The sequence below is a fragment of the Oenanthe melanoleuca genome, chromosome 5 (genome assembly GCF_029582105.1).
Source record: "Oenanthe melanoleuca isolate GR-GAL-2019-014 chromosome 5, OMel1.0, whole genome shotgun sequence".
Lineage (NCBI taxonomy): Eukaryota > Metazoa > Chordata > Aves > Passeriformes > Muscicapidae > Oenanthe > Oenanthe melanoleuca.
Window position 1 is genome coordinate 28357499 of NC_079339.1, and position 27191 is coordinate 28384689.

General features: G+C 45.3%; 1 protein-coding gene across 1 annotated transcript; it reads right to left on the bottom strand.

The window, feature by feature from the left end:
* Positions 1-727: 727 nt before the first annotated feature.
* On the bottom strand, positions 728-27191 carry PLEKHD1 (pleckstrin homology and coiled-coil domain containing D1). The gene is made up of 13 exons (XM_056493782.1): positions 26480-27191; positions 19672-19765; positions 19057-19146; positions 18492-18568; positions 13741-13832; positions 11449-11501; positions 10166-10260; positions 9139-9232; positions 7726-7904; positions 7106-7238; positions 5352-5496; positions 3275-3424; positions 728-2936 (listed from the first exon to the last, which is right to left on the bottom strand). The coding sequence occupies exons 1-13, from the start codon at positions 26629-26631 to the stop codon at positions 2776-2778; spliced, it is 1515 nt and encodes a 504-aa protein (XP_056349757.1). The 5' UTR covers positions 26632-27191; the 3' UTR covers positions 728-2775.

A 27191-nucleotide genomic window follows, 5' to 3' on the forward strand; every position in this document is an offset into this window, starting at 1 on the left:
AATCTAGTTTTCTGCAGCTCCTGAAATGAAATCTTAAAGGTGAAAACCATCCTATATTTTCTTCTATCCTCAGACACCAGAGAACAAGTTAGAGAACTCGTCTCATTGGAGGGAGTCATTACCTCATTCCCAGTTTTCCCAGCAGAAGAAAGCAATCTAGGATCACTAGTGGAGATTATTTGAACAGAGGTGAGTTGCTCCCTAAGCCATCTTCCTGTTAAAGGAAGACGCATTAAAAACTACACAGAGAACATTGAAATCAGTAATTTCTGTGTCCTTTGAAAGGAGAGAGTCACTGAATTAAGATGCTGTGGTGCACAGATGCAGCTCTGTGCTGACTCCGAGGAGATTACAGGGTAGTAGATTGCTGTGCAGCAGGGAATGACTGATGGAAAGCACCTCCTCTCAGCTGGCTCAGGGCATGCCTTGCTGGTTACACACAGAGTTGTTCACTGACTTCAGGTTAGCAAGTGGGAGCTTTCTGCTTCAGATGTGATAAAATCACATAAAATAGATTTAAAAGTGGGAGCGGGTAGCAAGGGTGCAAGCGTTTTACATACACCCAGTCCTTCTGAGAGGTGATGTTAAAGCACACAGCAACTCAGTGAAGCATAGGAATTGCACTGGCAGCAAATGAGAGTGCCACAATGATTTGTTGGAACTCCTGCAGAGACAATTTAACATCATTTTGGTGACAGTGCATCAAGAACACACAGGAATTCATTCTAGTGTCAGCATAACTTTTATTTACTTATTGCTGTCAATATGCACAGTAAAGGAAGACCTGATGTGGCTACCTCCTGCATACAATACTTCTGAAGGGTCAGATATTGTGGCTTTGGTGGTCAAAGAACAAAAATGCTATATTCACAGGCCACAATGTCATTTTCCTAACTGCCTGAATTACAGATGCATTCCCTAGCTATCCTTTATTCTGTCCCTTCCAGCATCACCTAATATAGACCTTATAACTGGAAAATAGCTAGAGATGATTTGAGAACAGCATAAAGGAAAAAAACATTTCTGTATTGCTTTATCACAGCCCTTCAGCCTTGTAGGAGCAAGAATTCATTTGTGGCTTCCTAGCATATAAACACAAGCAGATAAACCACAGAAGGATCAGGTATGCTAAGGAAGGATGGAAACAATTTTCTCCTACCATATCACTTATCACAAAAACATCATCCTTCAGAGCTGGATCCTCTGATTAGATGAAACCTTCCAATGCCTGGCAGAAGAATACTAGTCAGTAACTGGCTGAAATGGAAAGTACAGGCTATGCTCCCAAAGCTTTTCCTCTGGTCACATTAGAGTGATTCTATCCAAGAGCATCACACAATCATAGGATGCTCCTACACCCATTAATCCCTCTCCTCTGGCTGGTAAGCCAAGGCTTGCTTCCCAGCCTCATCCTTGACTTCTCCCTAGGAACAACACTAAATTGGTAGGGAATTATGTAGGTGGCCAGAAGCCAAAGGCTGTGAGTTGACACTGTCAGTCTGAATGGGACAGTAGAAACTACCTGTGAGTCACTGGACATCCATAATACCCAGGGGTCCTGATGCCATGAAAAGTACAGTAAACCTGTACCACCGCCTAAACCCTAACTGTATTTCTGCTGCTAACTTTATTCACCTTTGTATTGTCTACTTCTTTATTTCCCAATTAATATGCAAGAGAAAACTGGGTGTCACTCCAAGTGTGCTTATCCTGTGCTCTGTAAGCACCAGACAATGCTGTTTTACAGCATGGGTAATTATAAACCCACTGCTTGCTTAAAATAGGTGGGAGAGGCTGCAAGGGGCTCCACAGCAAAATTCCTCTCCTGTACTCCTCTTCCACAGCCCTGACAGCTTGCCTGAAGTAGCAGTGGGCTTTGTTGCTGGACAGTCCTCACCCTCCTGCCCTCCAACTCATTTTACAGAGGTGCTGAGGAAGCCATCAAAACTGAGTCAAAGGCTTCTTCACACTGAGGAATAGATGGCCAATAGCTAGCACCTTCCCTAGCACATATTCCCCTGTTCTGACATAGCTAGATGTCCCATTGCAAAAAATGTGCAAAGGTGGCCCTGGAATGTTCTACCTACCATCAATACAACAGAACCCTCCTTCCAGCTGGCATCGATGCCACTGAGTTACCTATAAGCTTTTCTCTGTACATGATCCTCCTTGGACCCAAATCCACAGCATCCTCCTGTTGTCTTCACCTCGTATTGTTGCTGTTTGCTTGAAATGATGTAGCATCAAGACAAAAAAGTTTGGCCCTGTGTTTGCTACTTTTGCCTGTGTTTGGGAGGCTGGAACTGCTGCAGTCTTCAGGAAATGTGCCCCGCTGAAGTGCTGATGGACTGAGGGTGTGCAGCAAGCCATGTCCTAGAGGGGATCGGGCAGAATAGGGTGAGCTGTGTTCAGCTGAGGAGATTACACTAGCTGGAGCATAGGCTGCTAAAGGCTTCCTCAGAAGGAAAGGAGAGGCACTTCCTAAGCTACAGTCTCTGGTTCACTTTAGCACCTACTGTGGCATCTTGGCAAAACATGGCTTAATGTAAGCAGCTGAAGCAAACAGGTCTGGAGTGATCAGCCAAGAAGGTCTGCTGGGCTGCAGGGAGCACTCAAACTAAAGCAAAGCCAATAACTGAAGGGATTGCCTACACACAACTCTCCCCCACCTTCCCCACCAAATGCCAAATCTCCCTTCTGAGCCTAGTGCCCAAGGCTGTAACTTTTGCAGAGCTGAATGGCAGGTTGATCTCAGAAGCCCCCTCCCAAGAAGAGTCACTTTTTGTCCCCTGGAGCAGAATCCTTTTGTGACCTCATGATTTGATAGATAGTTTTCCTAAAGCGCTGGTCCCGGCTCAGTCTTTTGGCTGCTTCTTTCAGCTCTTCGATGTTTTCAGCTTCTGCGTGCGAGAAGATGAAGGACTGGGACTGTTTCACTGAAACAAGAACAGCACAGAAAGGTAAGCACTCTCCATCAGGGACACAACTGAAGATAAAGCTTCACTAGAGTTCATGAGCCATGTGACCAGCATGACTGAGCCTAACTCAGTCTGTGATTAGGCATTCTGATGAAGTCATATTTAAGTATGGTCTTTAGGGGCCCAGGACACAACAAGCACACAGGGTCAGTGCCTGCTCTCTGGGAAAGGAAGCTCCAGGTAGCACCGTGGCTCCATTCTGCTGCTAAGGAGCATGAAACACAAGCAGCCTTTGCAGGCTTTGCTGCTGTGCAGCCCCATGGCACAGAGGAGCAGGAGGCGCAGAGGACACCTACTGTCACCCCAGGCAGCGCTGGTCCTGCGGCAGCGGAAGCGGCAGCTCTTGATGCGGCGGGTGGCAGCCTTGTGGATGTACACCGAGTTCTTCATGATCACTGGCATCTTGGCCTCCAGCTCGGCATTGCGGATGCACTCCTCAAAGAACTCTGGGGAGAGACACCACTGTAGCAGCAAAGGGACAGACACTCCAACAATGAGCCAGTCAGGACTGCACTCACTGATGGGCTGAGCCAGGAAACAATGACCTTCATGGGCAACAATCCATAAAGCTCCAGAATGTCATCAGAAAGGACATGTTCGTTTTCAACGTGATAAAAACCTCCAGTTCCCAAAAAATGCATACTCAAATTTAGAAAAACTGCAGCCATCCATTCCACATCAGTAGTTCTCACAACTGCTCATGATTCAAGTGCCAAAAGCTTTTGATAGTTGAAAAAACTTCTCAACTCTAAAGCCTTGCTCATTGTGCTTTCTTTGAAGGACTTCTAAAAGCAGTCAGGTCTAAATGGGAAAGGAAGGTGTTGGCAACACCAGCACAGGCACACGTGTCCAGGCCACACATGGTAAGGGATTTCTTAATAGCATGGCAAATACTAGCACGTAGTTACATATATTATGGGCTCCAAGAAAAGCCCCATGTCCAAATTCTGACATTATTATGCCCTGATCTGCAACACAAACTGCTTTTTCTGGCCCATTTCCCCTCTTATGGTTTGACAGTGTCTTTCTGTCCTCCTGCCTGTTGCTGGTCCCTTGCTGCTCAAGGGATCATGTGCTAATGTGCCCAAACTCTTCTATAAAGAGCAGGGCAGAGCTGCAGGAGCCACTTGGAAGGAATGAGGCAATCTGTGCTGGGACTAGTATTAAGGGAAACATTGCTGGTCCCTTATTTTCTCTACTGCTCTGCTCATCAGTACATTTTCACTCTTTTGAAGAAAACATCCCCCAAAATCTAAGGCTGGAAATATCAGGAGACATTCAGTACCAGTTACTCACTTACACCCTGTGAAGATCTACTTGAATGCTGAGCTCCACACATCCACTTTAGCTCTGTTTCCTTACCATGGCTCTGAGCCAGTGGGATGAAGTTCAGAATCATGCCTGGTTTTCTCCATTTAGAAATCTTTTGTAGAAATTACAAGATAGTACTTGTTTTATTTAACTATATATAAGTATGTGAATAGATACAAAATTTATTATTTATTTGTCCCTATTTACCTAACAGTACTCAGAATACCACAGGACTTTTTGACTTTTCTGTATTGGCTCAGTACCTCCACCCTTCACTGAAATGAAGCTTTAACTGTACAGACATAGCATTTTCATAAACCCTTGTCCCTGCACTATGAATTGAGCATGGAAAACAAGCAAGATTTCACTCAATTGAAGCTGCTAATCTCAGTTCCCAAGCCTGACTCAGGCCAAATGACAGGGTAATGCCCCCCAAGAGAACCCAAAAAGACCCAACCCAAACAAAGCAAAAAAAGGGCAAAGAAACAGGGATAACCTGTGAGGAACATCAGTCTTACACCTGACCCTGCACCGCAGTGCAGGGCTGATGCTGTGATTCAGCTCTGAGTAAAGATCCAAACTTCACCTTCTGGGTCACCTACCAGCACGTTGCTACAGCAACCATGGGCCTCGTTAAACTGGTGATATTCTTGTAACCAAGGCTGAGAAATAAAGCCTTGAGGGGAATCAGAGGACTCCTTATAACTCAGGCCTAGTCAGTAGTCAGTTTTTATAGCTCTGCCACAGCTTCCCTGCTTGACATTTTGGAAAGTGTTTGCTCATCTCTAAGTCTGCCTTCCACCCAACAGAGAAGGCTGGAATAATTTCATGCTCCTTTGAGAGGCTGGAATAATGTCAACCTCCTTTGAGGGCAAAACACCAACTCCCTGCATAGCATGTCATGGCTACTCAAAGGGAAGGTGTGTTGAGGTAGAAGAAGTTGGGAGACCACATTTATGAGCAGCTTTGCTAAATTAGAATCTTCTTTTTGTGTCTGGGAAGATAGATAGAAATATTTCCTCTCCTGAGTTTGCTCATCAGTAGAGAGGATGGCTAACTTACTTCTCAAGTTACTGACATCTGCTTTCATCTTCCTTTCTTTCTCCTTGTTGCAATTCAGAGAATTTAAGCCTTGCTCCAAGCTCTGCAACGCTTCCTCAGCTTCTCTCAGTCTCCTCTCCAGATCCATGCGTACCTTCACTTCAGCCTGAGGAAGAAAATCAGAATTACTGAAAAACAGCTTGTTTCCTCAGTAAACATGCTGGTAACTCACAAGGTCTGTGAGGGACTTGACATGAATGAAAATGAAAAGACAACAGTGATGGAAATCCCGAGAAATATTGCAAGGCAACAAAGTCGCTTCTCATGTCTTCAGACAGAATCTGAAGTCCAGACTATTATGGTAATTCTCTTTTACTCTGACTTCATTTTCACAGTTTTCCTCCTATTGCAGAAACCATATGGAATCAGAGATGGTATTTCAACACATGAATTTGTGCTAATGCAAGTACTTGCAGCTGAGCAGGAACAGAAGGACATCAATCCAGCTGAGACAGACTTGAGATAAAGGCAGTCAGTTCCCACAGAGGGATGTACTGTGCTTAGTTTCAGAAACAAACACAAGAGAAGTTAGAAACACAGTACTAGTTTAGCAAATGAGAAAGACTATACAGCTTAGGTCAACTCAGCTTTAGTCTGGCCAAGTAGAAGGTTACAAGATAAGAAAATACTGGAGGTGAGGGAAAAAGAATAACTTGGGAGTGTTTTTTGGACAAAATATTTGTACAAGGAGATTGAGTGTCAAACAGCCAATTATTAACATAACCTTTACATTATTTAGATTTAAATAAAATACCATACTTTATCCAGTTACCTTTGCACAGATTAATATGTTGTCTGTTATGAAGGAGGGCTGGTGTCTCAGCTAAATTCCTCTGCATTTGAACTCAAGTTCTTGCAGAGGTTACTCAAGATTTAAAAGTCTTAAGGTTTGTTTTCTGAGCACAAGTGAGGAGGGAAGATGTCTGCTCAGTTCTGCAACATCTATATTAGCATTTCTTTGAAATCATCTTTATTCTTGATTGTGTCTACTTTCCTCTTTTACTTTTTTTTCCTTCCCTCCATCTACAGATTATGCTTTCACAGGAGCAAACTAAAAGACTTATACAGAATGGATTAATCAGGCTTCAGGATACAAAAATAAGTATAGTACTACATAGATATAAGATGGCAATTTCATGTGTTACTGTGGTATCATAGTCCTTTGGGTAGGAAGAGACCTTAAAGACCATCTCATTCCAGCCCCTTGGCCATGGGGAGCGATAATTTTCACTGGACCAGGTTTCTCAGAGCTCCATCCAACCCAGTCTCGAGGACTTCCAGGGAAGTCTCTCTCCAGCTCTCTTTAGGCACTGGAAGTGCTATAAGGTTCCTTCTCAAAGCCTTCTCTTCCCTAGGCCAAACAGCCCCAACTCTCTCAGCCTGTCTTTACAGCAGAGGTGCTCCAGCCCCCTGAGCACCTTGGTGATCCTCCTCTGGGCTGCTCCAGCAGGTCAATGTCCTTCCAGAGCTGGATGCAGCACTGCAGGTGGGGTCTCACCAGAGGGACAGACTCACCTCTCTTGCCCTGCTGCTACTCTGCTTTGGATGCAGGCCAGGATACAGTTGGCAATATGAAGCACAGCTAATGAAGATTTATGACCACAGTGTGAAAACTAAATAAAACCAAGAGTTTGGCTTGATAGGGAATGAATTGAAAGAGAAAATGGAAGCACTCTGAGCCCAGAGACAGCAATATGTGACACATGCAGGGATACCTTGAGGTCTCTCTCTGCCTGCTGTTTCTCTGCAGTCAGCTCTGAGAGCGAGTTCTGCAGCGCCTGCGACTGGGAAGAGTAAAACTCCCGCTCCTCCTCCAGCGCTCGAGACCGCTCCTCATTCTCCTTCATCCTGTGCATGGCACAGCAAAGAAAGGTGACCATTCCCACCCCAACACAGCTCACAGGAAGGAAAGGAGCTCAGTATCATGATGGGGCATGCTCAACTACCTGACTGCCCAGGGCAGAGAGACACTAACAGGAGCACTGTGCACTCCATTCCAGTAACATAAGCATTGCTGGAGAAAGCCAGGAGGACAGTTCTTGAATGGAATATTCTCAACTCCCAGATGAAGCCCAGCATCACCAAAAACTCATTAAGGACAGGCTGTGACCACCTCCACATGCTCAAGCTCTGATTTGAAAGGAGCAGGTCCAACTGGGACCAAGTTCAGCTGCCCTGCCTCACTCTGTCTCCTCTGAAGGATTTGTAACCTGCCATTGGAACCAGACAAGCTTCCAGACTTGTCTAGTGCTGGCAACAAAAAGCAAGTCAGCAGACAGTCACACCATTTGGCACCACTAAGCCTGAGCAAAAGTGTCCTCTTTCCCCACTTCACCTTTTTTCTGCCAGGAGTTTCTCCTGCAGAAGTTGCTGCATCTTCTCCTCAATCTGTCGCAGGCTGCAGTGCAGTCCCCACATGGGGCTTTGCTCCTTGCTGGGGCTGGCTGGAGGTGGGACCTGGCTCTCATTTTCTTCCAGCATCTCCAGCATTTGTTGTTTTTCCAGGGAGAGCTCCTTGAAGAAGAACAGAGATTGTGAGTATCAGCCAAGTCTAATGTTTCTGCTCCTGCCTGGTTCTTCCTTACTGAGTGCCTCCATCCCTACATCCACATGCTTCATTCAGGTTAAACACAGGAGTAACAAACTTTGGGTTTAATTTCATAGCTGGTTCAAGAGTAGAAAGCCTCCACCATAGCCTTCACTACAAAGGGATGAACCAGCAGGCTCCTTTGATGTGATATGCAAGTAAGGACACAGCTCAGGGGTGGAACCTTGAGCTTCCCTGGTGCAGCTTCCCTGCCTTCCCTGCTCTGCTTGCTCCTTAGTGGGAAGTGGAGGCATCCCTCTGGTACTTCTAACTGCAGGCAATAGACACATCACACTGTTTGCCTCTGAAGTGTTCTGTGTGCAATTAGGGCAGGAATGGTACTTCCATAGCTTTCCAGTTTTTTGGTTTTTTTTCATAATTGCAGGCAAGGAGAAGAGCTCAAAGGAACAGATTTTTGGACAAACTTGCATGATCTGACATAAACATTAAAGATGACCTTGCAGCTTCAGAATGGCAACTGTGTGGAAATTTCACAAACAATATGAATTTAGAAAAGACACTTTCCAAAAATCCACCAGTAAAGAAAGAATTTAATACATCAAGACTCTATTTCCTAGATTCCCACGTGGTATATAAATTCCTTGGGAATTATGCTCCCTTCTGTGAGCACAGAATGCCCTTGTTGCTTCAATTTCACCAGAAGGTAGGGAGGTGCAGTTTAAAAAAAAAAAAAAAAAGTTCATCACAGATTTACAGTCATGTTGGCTGGAAGGGACATTACAACAGGCTCTTGTCCAGCCTGCTGTTCAGAGCCAGTCTGTCAGCACAGCAGGATATGGTCAGCTGTGGCTGTTCACAGCCTGAAAACAGTCCATGATGAAGGTCTCTCAGCCTCTCTGACTGCCTGCCTGCCCATCTGGTGAAAATTCTCTCCCTACTGTTCCACCTAAGCTTCCTAAACTACAACTTATTATGGTTATTTTCCTACCACCATATCACCTGGTACTGCTGAGAAAATCTTGGTCCAGTTGTGCTCTGTGCCATTTCTCATCCTTTTGATGTTCATATCAGCTACCAAACGAACCTGTTCATCTGTACAGCACTTCAACTCTGCATGAGCAGATGTTGGATTCATTCCATGGGCCAGCATTGCTTCCAGGCCAAAATGCTGTCACTCAGAGGGGAGGAGTGGTCACTCACCTCTAGGGTGTTCTGTAAGGACTGTGTCAGGCTTCGCAGCTCTTTCTTCTCTTCCTCCACTCCTTTGAGGGAACGGGCTGTGAGCTCCAGCTCCCTAAAGAAGCAAAAAGGGTGACAGCTATTGCAGGGGAACAGTAGCCCCACAGACCATGCCCAGGCTGTGCAGCCTGTGGGTCTCCTGGTGCAGGACCTGCAACCATGGGTTGGTATAGCCAGTCCTGGAGAGCCATGAGTTTGCCAGGAAGCATCACATCCTGCCTTGGACACACTACAGGTGTCCAGGACTTCACTGTGCCTCCTGATCATCAAACCCAACCCAGCAGTTAACTCTGCTTCTCCAGCAAGGGCAGAGCCATGGTTGCAACTGAAAGAGCTCAGACAGGGCAGTCACATCTAATCAGAACCTATGAGAACAAAAATGGTTTGCAAAATCACACTGGCTTTTCTGAAATGTTATTAGGGAGAAAAAAAAAAAAAAAAAAAAAAAAAAGAAAAAGGAAAAAAAAAGAGAGCAATAGCAAAAAAATGCTCTTTCAACACTCTGGGCAAAGCACTTGGATCCTTCTATTTCTAAGTACATTTGCTGCTCATATTTTGCACAGTTAACTTTAAAAATGACAAAATTAATATTGGTGAGGTGACATCATCATACATCCATTGCCATTCAGCTGATGGTGGAAAGCCAGATCCAGGTGTCTGGACCTCACACAGCTGCTCAATTGAACTAATTTCCTTTCTGAAATCTGTCCATTGCTGTGCTACCCAAACTAATCTGGGGGTTGCTTGTGTCCCAGCACTTTGAATTAAATTTCTGGGGGCCTGAGTGCAAAATGGAGCTAAGCTGTATTCTATTGTCATACGAGCAATAGCAAATGCAGGTAAAGAGCCCACAACATTGCTGGTCAATGTAGCCTCTCCCCCCTACATGCACAGAATGGGTGGGTTTTACAGCCTGTTTTGATTCACCACCACAGCAGCCCTGTAGCCTGGTGTGGCAGCTGTGTCTTGTCCTTTCCTGCTGCTGTACCTCCTGATCTCCTCCTGCTCCAGCCGCAGCTCCCGCACCACCTCCTCAAAGCGCTGCTTCTCGGCTTCCAGCATCTGGTTCAGGCGCTCGAGCTCCTGCTCCAAAGAGACAACAGGATTGTGCCCTGCCACCACAGCCAGGAGAGGCTTCCCTGTTAGCAGCACCTGGGACTTTTAACATGGTGTTTAACCCAAGCTGTGTAAAGCCACAGGGTGTCTGATTCCACCACACTTTTGTCCAGGGGCAATTAGGAGATGTCTCTCTGCAAAGGCAAAAGGAGCTTGGTCCTAAGCAATTGTCCAAGCCACTTTTGGATTTTAGCTCTCCAGAAATGTAAGCAAGAAAAATACAGGCCTGAGAAGCCTAGGTCAGCAGTGCCATCTTTTCCTAAGGAGAGGCACCAGTCACTTTGGATTAACTGGAAAAGAGCATGAGGCACTTTGCTAGGCTGTAACGTGGTGGTCCACATCCATGCAGGCTTTCCAACAGCTCCAGAGGGCAACCCATTTACACAGCTATCTTGCCATGACTTTATGGTGCTATAAAAATCAGCATAGATTTGGATTGGTAAATATAAGGATGTGCTACTTTTATTATATTAAGCAATTATAGGTTAGGAATAGTTTGAAAAGCAATTATAAGCTTGATAAAGCAACCTGCCCTAGTGGAAGATGCCCCTCCCTGCCTATGGCAGGGGGTTGGAATGAGATGGTCTTTAAGGTCTCTTTCAACCCAAACCATTGCATTCTAAGATAAATTAAGGTATAATAGTCACATCTAAGGGAATGCTCCCTTGATTTTTCCCTAGTGCAACATTTTTTATTCTCCCCATCTCTGTTGTGTTCAAAGAACAAATTACATTGTTTTTTGTGCTCCATGTTTCTCACAACAGTATCCCTATGCTTGAACAATGTTTGCTTGCTTTCTAACTGTAGAAATGGGTCTTAATTGTCACAATCTTCTTGAATCTGCCAAATAACAGTTGTGTAATTCAATCCAGTGAGTATGAATTTCATTTGATCTTCCTTCCTTGTCCTCCTAGAGTCAGAACAAACCCACTGCATGGAAAATAACAGGGAAAGGGAGCAGGGATACACCTCCATGACCCATCTCGTGGCACAGGTCTTATTCCTCTCTACATCCACAGGATCCAGAGGCTGGCTGGAGACTCTAGTGCCTCCACAAGCCTCTCTCCCTGAACACTGACATCCCTTCAAATCAAGTCCCAACCTCCCAGCCCTGCCACATGGCAATTGTAGGAATTTGGCTTGTGATGAACTCACCTCTTTTTGCTCCCTCTGCAGACACAGCTCTTCTGTTTCTTCCATTAATTTATCTGCAAGCACACAAAAAAGTCCAAGCACAGAGAAAAGCATTTTATATCCCTGGGATATTTACAAACATGAAACAATGACTTTTTGAAGCTTGAAAATGCAGCATTCCCTATTCCTTTGTGTGTATCTGTCTGGGAGGCTCCAAAGGCTGAGATGGCACTAATGGGATATTCTCTAAGTTCCCTCCTGCCAAATAACTTAATAAACTAAACAAGCATAATTGCTTTGTACTCCTTCTAAGGTTTCCTCTCAGCGTTCTTAAACAGCATTAATGAACCACCATCATCCTCTCGCTGAGTCAGGAAAATGTTCTTATGTCTGCTTCACAGATAAGGAGCAAGGCAGAAAAATCAAGTGAGTGCAGAGGGTGGCACAACATGTAGCAGCAGTCAGTTTTCCTGCAGCACTGCCATCTCCCTATTGTCACCTGGGGTGTCCCAGCCAAGCCCAGAAACCAATCCCTAACTTAGCCACAGCACTTCTGCTGGCCAGAACCCAGCACAGATGCACTGTAATTGCACTGAGGCTCTCCCCCTTCCCTCCTCTGCCCCTCCTGGGGGGCCCAAGCCCTGGACTTGATGGGCTTCTCTAAAGTCCACATCTGACAGTGAAACCTGGATCTCAGCTGGGTGGAAGATAACTCAGTGCAGATGCAAAAAGTTCCTGGGAGCTGTATTCCTCCAGAGAACCTTGACCTGCTTCCAGGAACAGTGCCTGACCTCAAAGCTTGACTACAGGATGGACACAGATCATTGAAGGTAAGGCTAATGAGGCAGAAGCCTTAGCACTTATATAGAAATAGATAGTTCCTGTCAAAAGAAAGTAACCAACTGTGACAATTGACCAGCTCTGAATGTTCTTGTCATGGACCAAAGAACCCAGTAAAATATATATATTATATTCCAAATATCTCCTGTTTGCCACAGAATGTACATTCCTCTATTCCTTCATCACCTTTTCTTTTATCATACTATAGACCTCTCTAGTCTTTTAAGCCCTATATTTTGCTCTGGTGGTTGCAAAATACTGTTTTTATGAAATTTTCCTGTTTCTGATTTTCCTCCTGTTTCTGTCCTTTCAGGTCCTCCTTTCAGCATCCCCACTTATTCCTTAGTCAGGTGTGGGGCCACTTCTCCCTGCCTGCCTCACATACAAGCCACATGTGTGAATGGTGCTCAGATGGACAGAATAAACATGCCTGGATCCTTGAGTTGGGATTACTGTTACATGTGACACCATATACTGAGATCAGCCCTGATCAGCATGGATGCAGAAATGCAAAAAGCTCCTCCAGTGGTCTGATGATTAGGAGTAGAAACCATGAGCCCCAGCTCAAGGTATCACCAATCTGAAACACCCAAAATTCTGCTATCTTCTTTAAAGCAGACAGCTCTCCAGACAGGTCACTGGGCCCACACTTGTGGCCTGCAGCCCCCAGGTCAGGTCTCTTAGACCTGGGGAATGCTGTAACTTAGAGGGCATCTGAGTTAAAAGGGCTACTCCCCCTTGGCTCTTCCTATAGGCAATGCAAAGAAAAGATTACTGGACCTCCCAAGGCAGTCACAGCATCCAAGATAACAGGCCATGCAGAGGCTGGTTCCTAAATAGGGGATTGGATTACATAATCTACTTCCCTTCATACCTAAATTATTTCATGCTCATCTGGAGCAACTGTTCTTTCTCCACTGTCAACAGAGAGAGCACAAATTAGCCACTGCCATTAGATACTTCAAACAAGCCCATGCAAATGCTCCCACTTCCAATATGAACAGTGTGAGTAAACACAAAGATCAAATAGAGAGTCAGACCAAAAAAAAAAAAAAAAAAAAAAAAAAAAAAAAGACCACCAGCTAGGTGAAGAAAACTCACATATAAAAGCTGTGACCAACCTCAGAAGTATCAGTCCTGCCTGATTTGGGAAGACAAAGGCATTGTCTGTTTGCCTGTGAGCAGCTGAAACCAGCACATCCAAACCTCCCAGGGATTGCAAATGTTTGTATGGATGAGCCATGGAGGGCTGCAGATGTTGGGCAAAGCACGTTACTCCTTCACACTCCACACAGATCCCACCTTAATTTTTGCATGTTTTGATTCCCTTCAGACCTGAATTTCAGCTGCTGACTTCTCAAAAGCTTCATCCAGAGAAAACCTGTAGCTGCCTGGCTTGACCACACTGACAACTCCAGGAAAAACAAAATTTTAGTTTGGTCTTTATGGCTTTTCAAAGTAGGAGTTTCCTACCTAAATATTCCTGTTTCTCCTTGGCCAGCTGCAGTCCTTGAGCTTCCAGGCTCTCGATCATGGCTTCTCCCAGCTGGGCATTTCTCCAGGTCCTAGGGAGAACAGACACACAGCAGGCAATGTAAGAGACCTAAAGGTCCCACTAGGACTAGGACAGGGCACTCAGCCCAGCAAACTAACCAAGGAATTCTAACATGCAGACTCTCATCAGTTGGGAGGGACCATGATTCTCTATAAGTTTCCTCCACAAATGAATTGGAGAAATTACCCTGGCATACAGTAATTTTTTTTCTTTTTTTTTTTTTTTTTTCTTTTAATAAATACATGGTCTGTGTGTCAACACCTCACAACATTCAAATGTTTTTTTCCAGTGTTGGGGAGATTTCTATACTGAGCTTAATTTTGAGGGCTATTCAGACCAATCCAGGACATCCACAGCCTCCAACTGCAACAGGACATACCTGGAACCCTTTAAATGACAGACTTTAGAATCAGACTTTAGCTTTTAACTCTAGTAACTTCCCACTGCTGGCAACATTGTCTTCTGCAGCCTTTCCAATATTTTGCTGTTAGAGTCACTCTTCTCCTTCAGACTTCAAGCACTTATTGCATCCTTCCTATGGCCTTGCACCTTCAGTCTTTCTGTACCCACCATCCATCCTGGAACCAATCAGTCCCTCCTCTGATAAAGTTGTAAGCCACTAGGACTTGGTGGCTGGCCCTACACTATGAGTCAAGTGCTTTTTCCTGACAATGAAGAACCAGAGATAAAAGCCAGACAAGATGCTGGAAAGTAGGGAATGTTAAAGGAAGCAGGCATATTCAAAGAGCACCTTGTGTTATTGCAGGACCACTGGCCAGAGGATCTCAAGGTCTCTCAAACACTTTATGAAGCAAAGCTATAAAAAGGGCCTGTGGAGCAGATACCCATTACTGATTGAGCTGACAGACAGGCTAGACTTTAATAAAGGTATTAAACACTAAGGGCAAGCATACACAAAACCCAAAAATAGAACCAAAAATGGAGTTTGCTGCTCACTTCTATGCATGTTTAATTATAAATCTACACATATAAAATGCATAACATTAAAAAATACATAAAATTTATTCCAATCTGTTTATATAGATGTGCATACAGGAACAGCAATTATTGCCCAGAAATTCTGCCATCTTTGTTAAATCCTAACGGACCTTATAAATATTAAACATCTGTAAAGCTTCCTGTACTGGGCCTCTTTGTGAACAATTTGAAATTGTAGCTTTTTAGAAACTGTTAATTTGGCAGCCTCTTATTTCAAGGCAAGCTGTACTTTGTCTCCTATAAAAGTCAGACAAATAAATTAAACACACACCTCCCCAGGGACCAGGCAGCTCACAGCTCCAGCAGCCCAAGCTCTTTGTAGATACCTGTGTTTCTTGTCAGCTAATGAGGCTATTTCTAAAGCAGAGAGGAAATTAGAATGCTAATTTAAAAGGTGCTGTTTAGCCCACAGGTAGACTTCTTCATCTTGAGTGAGAATATGTGGGTGTGAATGTGTTTTCTCACTAGCATTCCCTGTTACAAGACAAATCTGATCCCAGAGAAGCAAACAGGTCAAGATGGGAGTGAGGGGGGGTGACAGAGTTTATCATATGATTACATGGAGGGTATCAAAACATCTGTAGCCTTTAAGGTGTCAGTTTATAGATTCACTTTTTCAGGGCTCCCTCCCTTCCCCAGACTAACAAGATATTTCCCAGTCTGTTACTCAAAGGTTACTACACCCACTGCTGTGTGACTTAGAAAATGCACTCGTGTCACTGTGTGGCATTTCAGCTTTTATTCCTTCATCTGAAGGAAGAGGTGCTGGTGTAACCACAGCTACAGGGAGATACCAGGCTGTGGCTTCAGCTGAGGGACAGGCAAGGGCTTCTTCTATTTTGCATTTCTTGCCAAGTGAGTTTTCATCAGAAGAAGCTACATTGTTTAAAGTATTGGAAAGCACAGGACCAGGAAGGCTCATGGGACAAGTAGAAATACTCTGCCTGAAAAAAATCCAACCAACCCAAAGCTGTAGAGAATCTCCATCACATATACATCTCAATCACTTCTGCAGCACTGGGAATATTTCTATAGCTTTGGCTGCATTTTACCTTTCTTGGGAGCACCCACAGACAATTTTTGGAGACACTTAGGACTTTATAGTCCGCAGGACATAAGTACTACGTTACTTTTCCTTCCCACATTGCCCACCAAGTTTACTTTCTACCAGTTCAGGGAATGCTGCTGTGGACAGAGAGGTGATGTGTGCCTCTCTCCCCCACCAGCTGCACCAAAGCTTCTCTGGGTGGGAAGAGAGCCTGGCAGCCAGGGAGCCAGGGCTTTGTGCATTTCCAAAAGGATTTCACAATCTGCCAAATGTGGTAAACCCAAGCCACAAGGCTTTGGAAGCGTGGAGAGCCCCTCAGTTCCCCTCTGCACTGAATAAGCCATTTCCCTATCAGGGCAGGAGGCTTGGAAAGGACTGAAGAACTCCAGGGAACACAGAGCAGACTGGGATGGTGGAGGTAATAGCCAGTTGTGCAGGCACATACACATGACCCACCCATGAATGAAAGGACAAAATTGAGACAAAGGACAGAGGATACTTCCCAGCCTGGATTTGTTTTTCCTCCTTCGCCTATTTCCATATCTCAGCCTATGTTTGGTTTTTTTTTTTTGTCTTTTGGGTTTTTTTTTTTTAGGTTGTATATTTGTGGGTTTTTGGTTTACTGTTGTGGGGTTTTTTGGTCAGCTTTAAACAATGATGAAAACCTTAGGATGATCTTAGCTATGTGCTGTGGTGCCACCAGCACCATCTCCATCTAGGTGTGAAAGAACATTATAACAGATTGCCTAGAATAATTCAACTGTATTCTTTTAGTTCACTACAGATCAATTTATTGGCCCATGCTGGCCTTTCTGACTGTTGTTTATCTCCCAACCTGAACTATTAAATCACATAATCTGTGCTTTTCCTCACATGCAGGCTACCATCAGCACCAATGAGACTGGAGCTGCACCACTCTCTGATGCAGGAACAGAAGCAGAGAGGGGAGGGAAGGTGTCTCAGGCAGATTTTCAACTAGGTGCAAGTGTTCTAGTTTATGATAGCAGCCACTTCTAGCTTCTGGTTTAAATGCTGCTGCTGGAATATTAAAGCATGGACTGGAGAAAAGGCTGGCTCTGAGACAAACACAGTAGTGCAAGGCTTACATATGTGTACCCCTCTTGAGCTGTGCTGCCTTCTTCCTTCCCTCCCATACACATCTGAATGATGAGCTTGGCCCCAGATCATTGGCCTTGATCTTCAATAAAAATCTCCAAATTGCCCAAGGGCTAACTCTGTGTCTGTCACTTCTCCCCTGCAGCAGCCAAGGCTGCTTGTGCTGAGTGGTGGCAGATCTCTGCCTTGGGTCTGTGTCCCCCCCTGCTCCCATGGGACTTCAATGGACAGCTTTGTGCTGCAGTTCATACACCACCACAGCTTGCCCCAGCACCAAAGCCAAGCACACTGTAGCAGCACAGAGCTTGGCTTGGGCTGATCCACCACAACATTAGGTTCCTCATTAATTACAAATTGACATTTTGAGCCTCACAACCCTGAAATTAACTGAGATGTTGCCTTAGCATGTGCACATACATGTGTGCACACACTGGTATTACAAGTTAAACAGCCTTTGTCCCTACAGTGACAAGAGACCACACATGTTATAATGCAGCCAGGAAGGGCAGAGCAAAATGCTCTTTGCTTTAAGCCTCATAGCTGAATGGTAGGCTCTGCCCCTAGAGACCCAGGAAGTTTCTATATCTCCTCTGGGAAAATCAAATCCCTGTTTAAGTGTTATCTCTTCCTGCATCTGCTGAGATTTAGAGGGAGCCTGCTCTGGTTTTGCAGAGCAGCTGCTCATTGCACTGTCAGGCTCCCGGGGGATTTTAGTGCTAGAGGCCAACAAGCTGCAAATCCCTGTCCAGCATTGCCAGCAGAGTGTGAGCCAGTACTGAATGCATACAGCAATCAGACCCTCTCACCCCTGCAGGTGGGCTGGAAGTGCTTTGCTGACACTGCCTCTCCTGGGATGTAGGCTGCCTCCACATTTCACAATTAAACTGTTTTGAGAGGCCAAATCCTGCTGCTGCATGGCCTGAGCACCCACAGATCTGGGCAGAGGGAATGCACACCCACAGACACAGAACTGCATCACAATTACTGTCATGGGTCAGTGCTGTGCTGGTGAGGCCCCTGCTCATAGCAAGGACCACAGTAGAGCACATGGACAGCTGCTCACTATCTTCATGTCTTGCCTTTTCTGCTCTTACTTTACCCCAAATTTGTACAGAGAGGTTGCTTGACCCTCCCCTTCTGTCAAGCCTGCAAACCTTGCTTCCACACAAAATGGACCAGGAGGGCTCCCACTGAGACCCAGGTCCCAGCTCTCTGAGGCACAGGAGAGGACAGCAGATGGAACTCAGTGTATCAGCACATGGCAGATGACAGCCTGGGGTGGTGAGCACACAGCCACACACACTGCACAGCAAGGTGGGAAGCTCTGCATCACTTTTAGAGCAGCCCCTCCAGAGAAAGGATGCGTCCAGGAGGCAAGTCAAGCTCTCACTGTCCTTGAGGTGCTTGTCCGAGTCCCCAAAGCCCTTCTAGTGAGAGTTCTCCCTCTTTATCCTTTACACATCTACAGAGCAGACCAAAGCAAATAAGGAATAGAAAGCAGCTTACACTTTTCCAGACTCCTGTAGCATCTCCAGCCACTGAGCCTGCTCAAACTCTGATTCGGCTGCTAGAACAATGTTACCCTGGAAGAGGGGAGGGGGGAAAAAACCCAGATTAGAGAGGCTGGTGCCTCATGCACCTCTGTGCACCCAAGGCAAGAACTGGACAAGCTGTGGTGGGAGGAGAGCCTGCCACAATCTTCCACCTCCACAAGAAGCATCACACAGGAGCAAACACAGCCTAGGCCTGCCACACCCTGGGAAGTGTGCACACAGCAAAGTCACCATGGGAATAATACTGATGGGGCAACATGAGCTCCAGGGCTCCTAGGAATCTGTCCACTGGCCTGCTAGTGTATCATGCTGGTGTCAGAAAGTGCAAGTTTCCTTGTTGGTTGTCAAAGCAGCAGCAAAGCCTTGAGGGCACTTGGGATGCTACTCAGGATAGTCTGTCCAGAGAAGGGAGGCATACCTTGGTGGGGAGGGAAATGACTGCCAATCCAGCTCTGCTCATCAGCATTAACCTGTCCTGTGGTGTTTGGAGCTTTTCAGAAGAAAATAAATCTACTTACATGGAAGTCTTCATGAGAGATCTTTATGGCATAAGGCATGTTGGCCTCTTCTTTGGGCTCCACAATGCAGCCTCCCAAGGGTATGACACCCTGGAGACAAACCAGAGCACTCTAATCAGTCAGAAAAATGAAGTATAACTATCAACTAACCAGGAGCTGAACTTCCACCCTCACCCACTTTGTCACCCCTGCCCTGCCTTGGCTACCCCAGGAGGGGCAATACACACAGTTCCTGAAAAGCAGAGGGACTCTCCTCATTACCACCAGGAAACCCTCAGCCAGTCCCTGGAAGGGGGTAAAGCTGTCCTGCCTCCAGCATTGAGGGAAAGCTGTGGGCTGGAACATGGAAGCACAAACTTTCATCCAGGAGGAAGTGATCTCCCAACAGGGGCAAACCTTGCAGATTCAGTGTGGTACCTGAGAGCGGCGGGGCATTCATTACAGTCACTGACAGCAGCCAAAACCCCACAGTGCTGTGTGGGGCAGACAGGCAGCTGGACCTGTGAGATGTGACTTACTGGGGCTTACCTCTTCATCACTTGCTGGGCCCATGGAGGAAGAGGGGAGGGAATGCTAGAAACAGAATAACTCCCTCCTGGTGCAAACACTGCTCACCTTGGGATGGATATTGAAGTATTTATTGCTTTCAAAACTCTTCTTCTCACTCTCAGCATAGTACAGCAGGAAGCTTTCCTTAATTATGAAGAACCTTGAAGACAGAGAAGGGAAATACATTCTGGTGAAACGGAGGTTGTGGTTCACAGCACAAGAAAATCTCCACCTAACTAAAGCTGCTTTCAGAGCAGCTACTACTCCTATCTAAGACTGAGGTGAGGTGCTCCATTCTGCTGACAGCTGAGAGCTGGTGCTTAACAGCAAGGGGGAAGTTCAAGTACTTTGTGCTTGCAGTCCAGCCCAGCAGGCACACCCAGAGCTGAGGGCAAACCATGGCACCAAGTGCCCACAGGCACTGGGACAGCACCAAGTGCTCATAGGGCACTGGGACAGCACTCTGTGCCCACAGACAGCCCCACAGACTTTTGGCATCTCTGCATGTGTGCCTTCTCTAGTTCATGTCTTGAATTCAACCTATTGGAGAGAGCTGCTCTTTAATTCAAGGGTCTCTTGCATGGATTAAAACCAGCTAAATGCTTATTTTGCAATATGCTGCCTGCCACCCTCTTCCCTCCCTTCTCAGCATAAGCCACAAGGGAAGTGTTTCCACCCTGACAGAGAATCACATCCTAGCATCCCCAAGTGACACTCGAGGCAAAAATTGGCCACCAAAGCATTCAGAAGCAGAAATAAATTTAAGTGATATTTTTAAGCAGAGCACCTGGCAAACTCTCCTGTTGCTGACCTTCACAACTACAAAGGAAATTGAATTTTTTTTTTCTCATATGTGTAACATTAAAATATGCCTTGTTCTGCTCACTCATCCTTAGGTGTGCTCTGGTGATCATTGTATAGTAGCCACAAAATATCACAGCTTCTGTAAGCTGAGCCTCTAACTGACTGGAGTGTGTCCTCAAAATTATGAATAAAGGAGTGTCACCTTTAACCTATCTGGATTTTTGAAATGCCCCATGGAGAGTCCCTTCTCTCTTCAAAAATTGAATTGCACATACTCTGCAGGCAGTGGTACAGGAGAAAGATAGCTGACTTAGTTTCAACTTGGTCTAAATCTCTGCAGCACTCAAAAATTATGAAGAGCAGCTGAAAAAAAAAAAATGGGGACAAGTGGAGTAGGGAGGTTTCAAAAGAATAAATGACAAAGAAAATGTATTGTTCTATTCTGTACATATTTTCTATCATGAGAAAGAGAGATTTGAGGAGATAGTGAAAGCCAAGAAGGTAAAAATTATTTAAAAACACTTTTTTACACTTCACAAAACACAGCTGTGCAAATCACTTTCATGTGGTCCTTAGAGCTCCTGAGGAAACTGGAAAAGACAAGACATTTCTGTGAGTAATAAAAACATTCCCAAGAAACGCTCCTGTTTTTGGGAGGGAACAAGAGGAGACCTCTAGAGTCAGTGCTGCCCATTTGTGCAGCCTGGGCATTCCTGCACCTTTCCTTGAAGCCACCATCAGTAAAGGGCTCCAGGCCGAGTGGGCTGATCCACAGGGACAGTTCTAATGCCCAGATGTGCCCATCCCTCCCAGTCCTCTCCTCAAGATGGAGCCTGTCCTGCTTCCAACAAATGAGCAGCCTGGTACCAGTTTAGTTCCAAAAGCTAAAGAAAGATGTTGAAGCTGGCAGAGAATTATCATAATCACAATAAAACAATATATATATAATTATTAATATTAATTATGATCATTATTTTACTTGGGTGAAAACTTCACTGCTTCCATCAGCTTCTGTCTCTTGCTCTTCTGGTGTGGCTCTGGCAACACAGATGAAATTGCCAAATGCCATGGAAACAGAGACGGGCTCTTGGGGCAATAAAAAATGCAGAACAAATCTAAGCTTCTGAAAGTCTCCAGCAAACTCAAGCTCTGGACCTACTTTTTACCTTCTCCAAAGTGTTTAAAAGTGACAGTTATTTAACAGGTGCATATTTACACCAGAAATTTTCAGAATGTACAACACCAGCAGCAGTTACTGTTCCCTAGTTTTCTTCTTCTGCTTGTCCTCTCATCTGTCCCTGTTCATGTTGACATCAGAGGTGAGAAGAAGCAGGCACTTTGCCAAGGCAGACATCAGAGACCTCTTTCCAGTCTGACTAATCTCAAGAAACATTTGCCAGACAGGTAAAGATATTGATCTTTAACTGTGTGATTTTTTAAATCTAAATGTTAGTCCCCAGTTAAAGCCAGGGTTTCATTTGTAACATACTTTTTATTGCTCAGTGCTGATAATCCTCATAATATAGATTATGCTCCACTGGAAACCAAAATCAAAACAAAAATAAGAACAAAACATCGCACAAATCTCTGAAAATTGATGTGTCTCCCACAGATAAATGAACTTTAGATCCCTGACCTCACAGACGTGGAGAAAAAAATATGGGGATTTGGAATGTAAATACAAAATGAGAGTTTAAAAAATAATAAGAACAAAATCCCACTGCAAGTAATAAAGGAAAAACATGTGCACATAATGTATTTATGCTCAGATCATATTCCCTCATCTATCCTTATGTGGAAAGCAGCACCAGAGCAACCAAGACCATCACTTTAAATGACCTTCAGGACAAAGTCCCCATACAACAATCCAGGGACAATTGATGCAGCATGGTGAAAAGAGGGAAGAAGTAAAATAATAGGAGAGAGTTTTGAGACTCAAGAGCAGGTTGAAGACTAAAGCAGCAGCCAGATGAGTTAGAGTAGAAAGGGAAAAGATGGCCAAGGGAGAATGGGGAGACACCCAGTTAGGACTGTGACTGGGAGACTGGAGACACTGAATGTGTCTGAATTAGGCACAGATGTGGCAGCAGGAGAAAAGGGAGAGCTGGAAAGGCAGGGGAAGATTTTGAATACAAACAAGAACCCAGAAAATAAGCAATTTAAAACCAGAGCAGAATTCAAAACCTTGGAGAACAGCAGCAAAGGTGTGAGAGGTCACAGGCTGGCACAGCCACACTGCACAGGCAGCACAGGCAATCCAAGAGCCATTCATGTGGTCAGCTGCCCTGGTCACCCATCTCTGCTGCTGCCTCCTGCACTAAGGAAGCACTGAAACCACAGAGGAATTAAACCAGAATAGCAGAGGAATGGTAACAGTTGGAGTGACTCGGGTCTAAAGCAGAAACAACAGCTCTACACTGGACAAATTCAGATACCTGATCTCTGTGGAATAAGTGCTCTCTTTGTAACACAGAGGCTAATGGAATTAATTAGCTAATCTTTGTACAAGATTTTGACATGGCAGTGGCCCAGATGAAGTAGTTACACTATAAAACAGCAGCAGTCTCCCTGGTCCTTTATTCTGATGGTGTTTCTCTGGGCCAGGAGCACAGGCAGCAAATCCCATTTACTAGATCAGTGCTCTATCCCCGGGGACAGCTCAGGAAACCGATGGGCAAATGATGTTTATCAGCATAAAGATCAGAGTCCGCAGCACCTGCCCCCGACTCTTCCTCTCCTGACAGCTCCAGGTGTCCCTGCCTGCCTCCTGCCCTGGCCCCTGGCAGCTGGAGCACCCCAGCCTGGCAGGCAGTGGGAAGAGCTGGATGCTTGCTGTCAGGAACATAGAAAATGGGAAGATGACAAGGAGAGGGAAGCACACAGCCTCGCTGTCTCAGCAGCTCCTGCTGCCCCATGCTGCACACAAACGCTGCTCTGCAGCTGTGGGATTCCCAGGGGAGTTTCTGAGCAGAAAGCAGTCCTAAACAATTATCTTTTCCATCTGTCCTGTGACCACACACAGTGACTATTAATAGCCACAGTGCAGAACAAGGTGATGTACCTGCTTTGCAATGCCAGAGACAGGTCTAGCTCAAGAAAAGATAAAAATTCTCTCTTAACCGTGCTGTCTTTCCCTCCTTCCAACCTGCCATGTTTGTTGGATTTATGGAGACATACAGGCATATTTTGTGTTTTGTTCTCTTCTGTTTTCAATTTCTTGTGCTTCAGCTTGCTTTCTTGCTTTTCTGATGCTCAGTTGTCCACCAAGCAGATGCCCCTTCCTGGCACAGTCCCATTGAATCCCAAAGTCTCAGACATGGATGGTGACAGTTTAGAGCCTGACATTTCTATATGGGACTGGGATTGTTCATGGCAAAGAAGGATATGCCACTTCTGTCCTGCAAAGCTACAGCACCCTATTCATGCCATGTCCAGGGCTGGTATGCACATTATGGATTTCACTCCAGCCTCTGTGCCAGATTGGTGCCATTACCAGTAAAACCTTTGTAGTAGGAGAGACTAAATTGCTTGTTGTGCATTGGAAGGAAGAATGGGGTGCAGCTGTTTGGAAGAGGAGGACCATTAGTCAGGGACTGAGAATATGATTTTCCAAAGCTACTCTAGCAGTGACCCAAGCTTAGACTGGTCAAAAGCACCAGTAAACTCAGAAGACAGTTGCTTCTCTGTTGGAAGGATATTACTTTACAAAGAAATAAAATTCACATTAGGAATAGAACTCCCCTTCTTTAAGAGATAGGCATTAGGATGCTGCTAATGACATTTCAAAAATCAAGCTCTGAAAGGCAGCATGCTCAGATGTGAGGCCTGGCAGATAAACACAGCTACACTGGTCCAGTGCCAGAAGCATCCAGCCCACTCTTGGACAGTACCTGAAGCAGCCCTCAAATATTTGGGCTTCAGAGCAGACCACTGCATGGGCAAAAGACAGCTGAAAAAAATGCTCCAGACAGCTGCTTCAGGTCAAGTTCAGCTGTCTCACAGGTGCCATCAGACCTAGCCCTGACTAAAACAAGGCTCTGCTACCCCTCCCTGCTCCTTGCATAACCCCTACTGCTGTGAAATTCCAAAGCCTGGGATTTCCATCACCAAAGTACCGGACACCATGCTTGAACACTTTTTCCTTGATCTGCTATCTAGTCAGATTCCATCCCTCCCTTAAACAGTTGCTTTTCTTCTCAGTTTCTCCAGAAGCATTGCTGCTACAGTCAAATGAATGGGATCAAGCCAGTAAATATCATGTAACTCCCACAGACCCCTCTTCATGGCTGATGGCCTGATGGGATCAATCCTCCCCTTACATACTGTTTTATCTCCCATATCTTGGAAAGACTTTCCTTGGGAGTGGGAGTAGTACTGTTGTCCAAGATTTCAGGACAAAACCCACACTTATCAGAGATCAGGTCCTCAATGACATCAAGCAATAGTCAATTTTTTGCTTGATTTACCTAGAGTGGGAAACATCTCTTCTTCTTTTCATAAAAAAATGTACTTGACTAGCTATCTGTTGCTAGGCATGGGGGGAAAGGGGGAAATGAATTAATTGCTTCCTATCTCCCCATAATGATTTGTTATAATAACATGCAAGGTTATTTTACTTTAAAGCAAGTCTCTCCTGTGATAAAACAAAACAAAACCAATAACACATTGTTCCTCCTGTTCAAGTCTTTTTACCCCAGCACTCACTTCCTTCCAAATCCTATAGATTCTGTGTTCAGCTCTCACTGACCTGTGTCTGGTCCCCCAGGACCCTCAGCTGCTGTGCTTGCAACTAATCTTCCATATCATCCTTGCCCCACAGTCACCTCCCCTTCTGTTCCCAGCTTCTATCACTAAAATATTTACCACTTGCCCAAGACAGGGGTGACTTCTAGGAATAGATCAGCACTAAATAAATAATGACAGAGGGAGCAGAGATGGGCCATTTGCCTGCAAGAAATTTTTATTAGAGAGAGCCATTTAAGAATGCCTCCTCCATGGCAAATTACCTTCCCCTCTGTTATTCTGTCCACTTCCTTTCCGTAACAGAGTCACAGAGTTTCCAGACATAATTCATTTATCTATCAATATTTGGGAGCTGAGTAGGGAGCATCAGCACAAATTCTTTTCTGGGTGAAAATAGGCTTTTTTTGGCACAGGAGGGAATAAAACCCACACACAGGTCAAAGACTGCTACAAACACAAAACTGCTTCCCAAGTAATGTTTTTTTTCAGGCTATGCCATCTTCACAGACTGGGCAGCACTATAGTTATTACTACAGAGAGCAAAGCTGGCTTTAGAAATGGATTGTTTGTATCTACACTGCAGACTGCAGCAAAGGTACTTACCCACAAAAGGTGAGATTTTTTCCCTCTGGTAAGATGCCAGAGATTCAGTGATTTGCATAAACTACACCAACTCTAAACTTAAAACCGACCCACAGCTTCAGTATTAGAGAACATACTTCTGTCCTTGGTTAAAGGTTAGAGCAAATGCTTTCCAGCTCCAAACTTGCTGGCTGCCGATAGCCAGCACACAGCAGCTTACAACTGCCTAAACCAGATGGGAGAGAATTCAGAGGCACCTTCTCCCCAGGGAAGAGCCTGCATGTGCTGTTCCAAGCACGCTGTCGCTGTCAGGCAGCACAGCAGTACTGGAGCTGGTCACAGACACAGACCCACACGCTGTCAGATCAGCCCTGCCACCTCACACCCAAAGGACTCAAAGAACTTGGAGTGCTAAAACAAAAGCTCAGGCAGTTTAGGGGCAAAATACACGAGCTGACTCTTCCCCTTTTGTGAAACTATCATCATTATCCAGAGGAGGCAGCTAGTCTCTATTCCCACCCTGAAGTGCACATAACACAAGGTCTGGACAGATGGAGAAGAGAGCACAATGGGGTGCCACGTGTGTAAAGCAGACTGAGAACAGCAGGGAAGCTATGCCCCAAGTTTTACCCCCAGCCTCTGCCTGGCTGGCTGCACCTGAAGAGTCAAGCACTCAGGCTCTTAACTTACCCCAGAGCCCTTAGGTTTGTATTTCACCCGAGCATCCCTCAGAACTGTGGCTTACCTCCTGGACCATTTGGCTGACTGCCTCCCAAAGGGTCTCTTCCAGAGCACACCATACAGCTGCACTTTGGTGCTGATGTCCAGAGCATCCGAATCTGCCTGTTCCATGGACGGAGAAGGGGACACAGCACTGGATTTTGAAGCGAACATCATAGATGGATCTGTTCTAACTCGCCCCCTCTGCGTGGCAGCTCAGGGAATCCGATTAAATGCAATGAACCAGCAGGATGTAACCAGCCCAGCAGACAGAGAGACTGGGCTTTGGTTTGAATCAATAACTTGACTGCTCAGCACTCAGTCAGTAATTCTCTCCCTGATGCACAGATGATGAGAGTTTTCTTATTCCGTATTACTTCCTGATGCATTGCAAACAGCACACATCCCAGCCCAAGGGAGAAAGAAGAGTGAAGAGAGTCAGACATCAGAAACACAGAGAGGCAGAAAGAGTTCATCAGAAAGAAAGCTCTCAGCAATAACATAAGCCAAAATACCTCTGCACCAGAGCCAGCTTGGAAGGTTATTTCACTCGACATTGCAGCACTCCATGCAGAAATTAGGGCAAGACGGATGTGTTACTGACAGGCATCTCTGACACATATTCCCAAAATCTTTGTGCTTGGAGACAGTTCTTCTCATTTGTCCTGAGGAAAATTGGGGCAGAGTGAGTGGGAGCCAGCAAGTTCAATCAGATTCCCTTTGTCATTGGGGAGGGT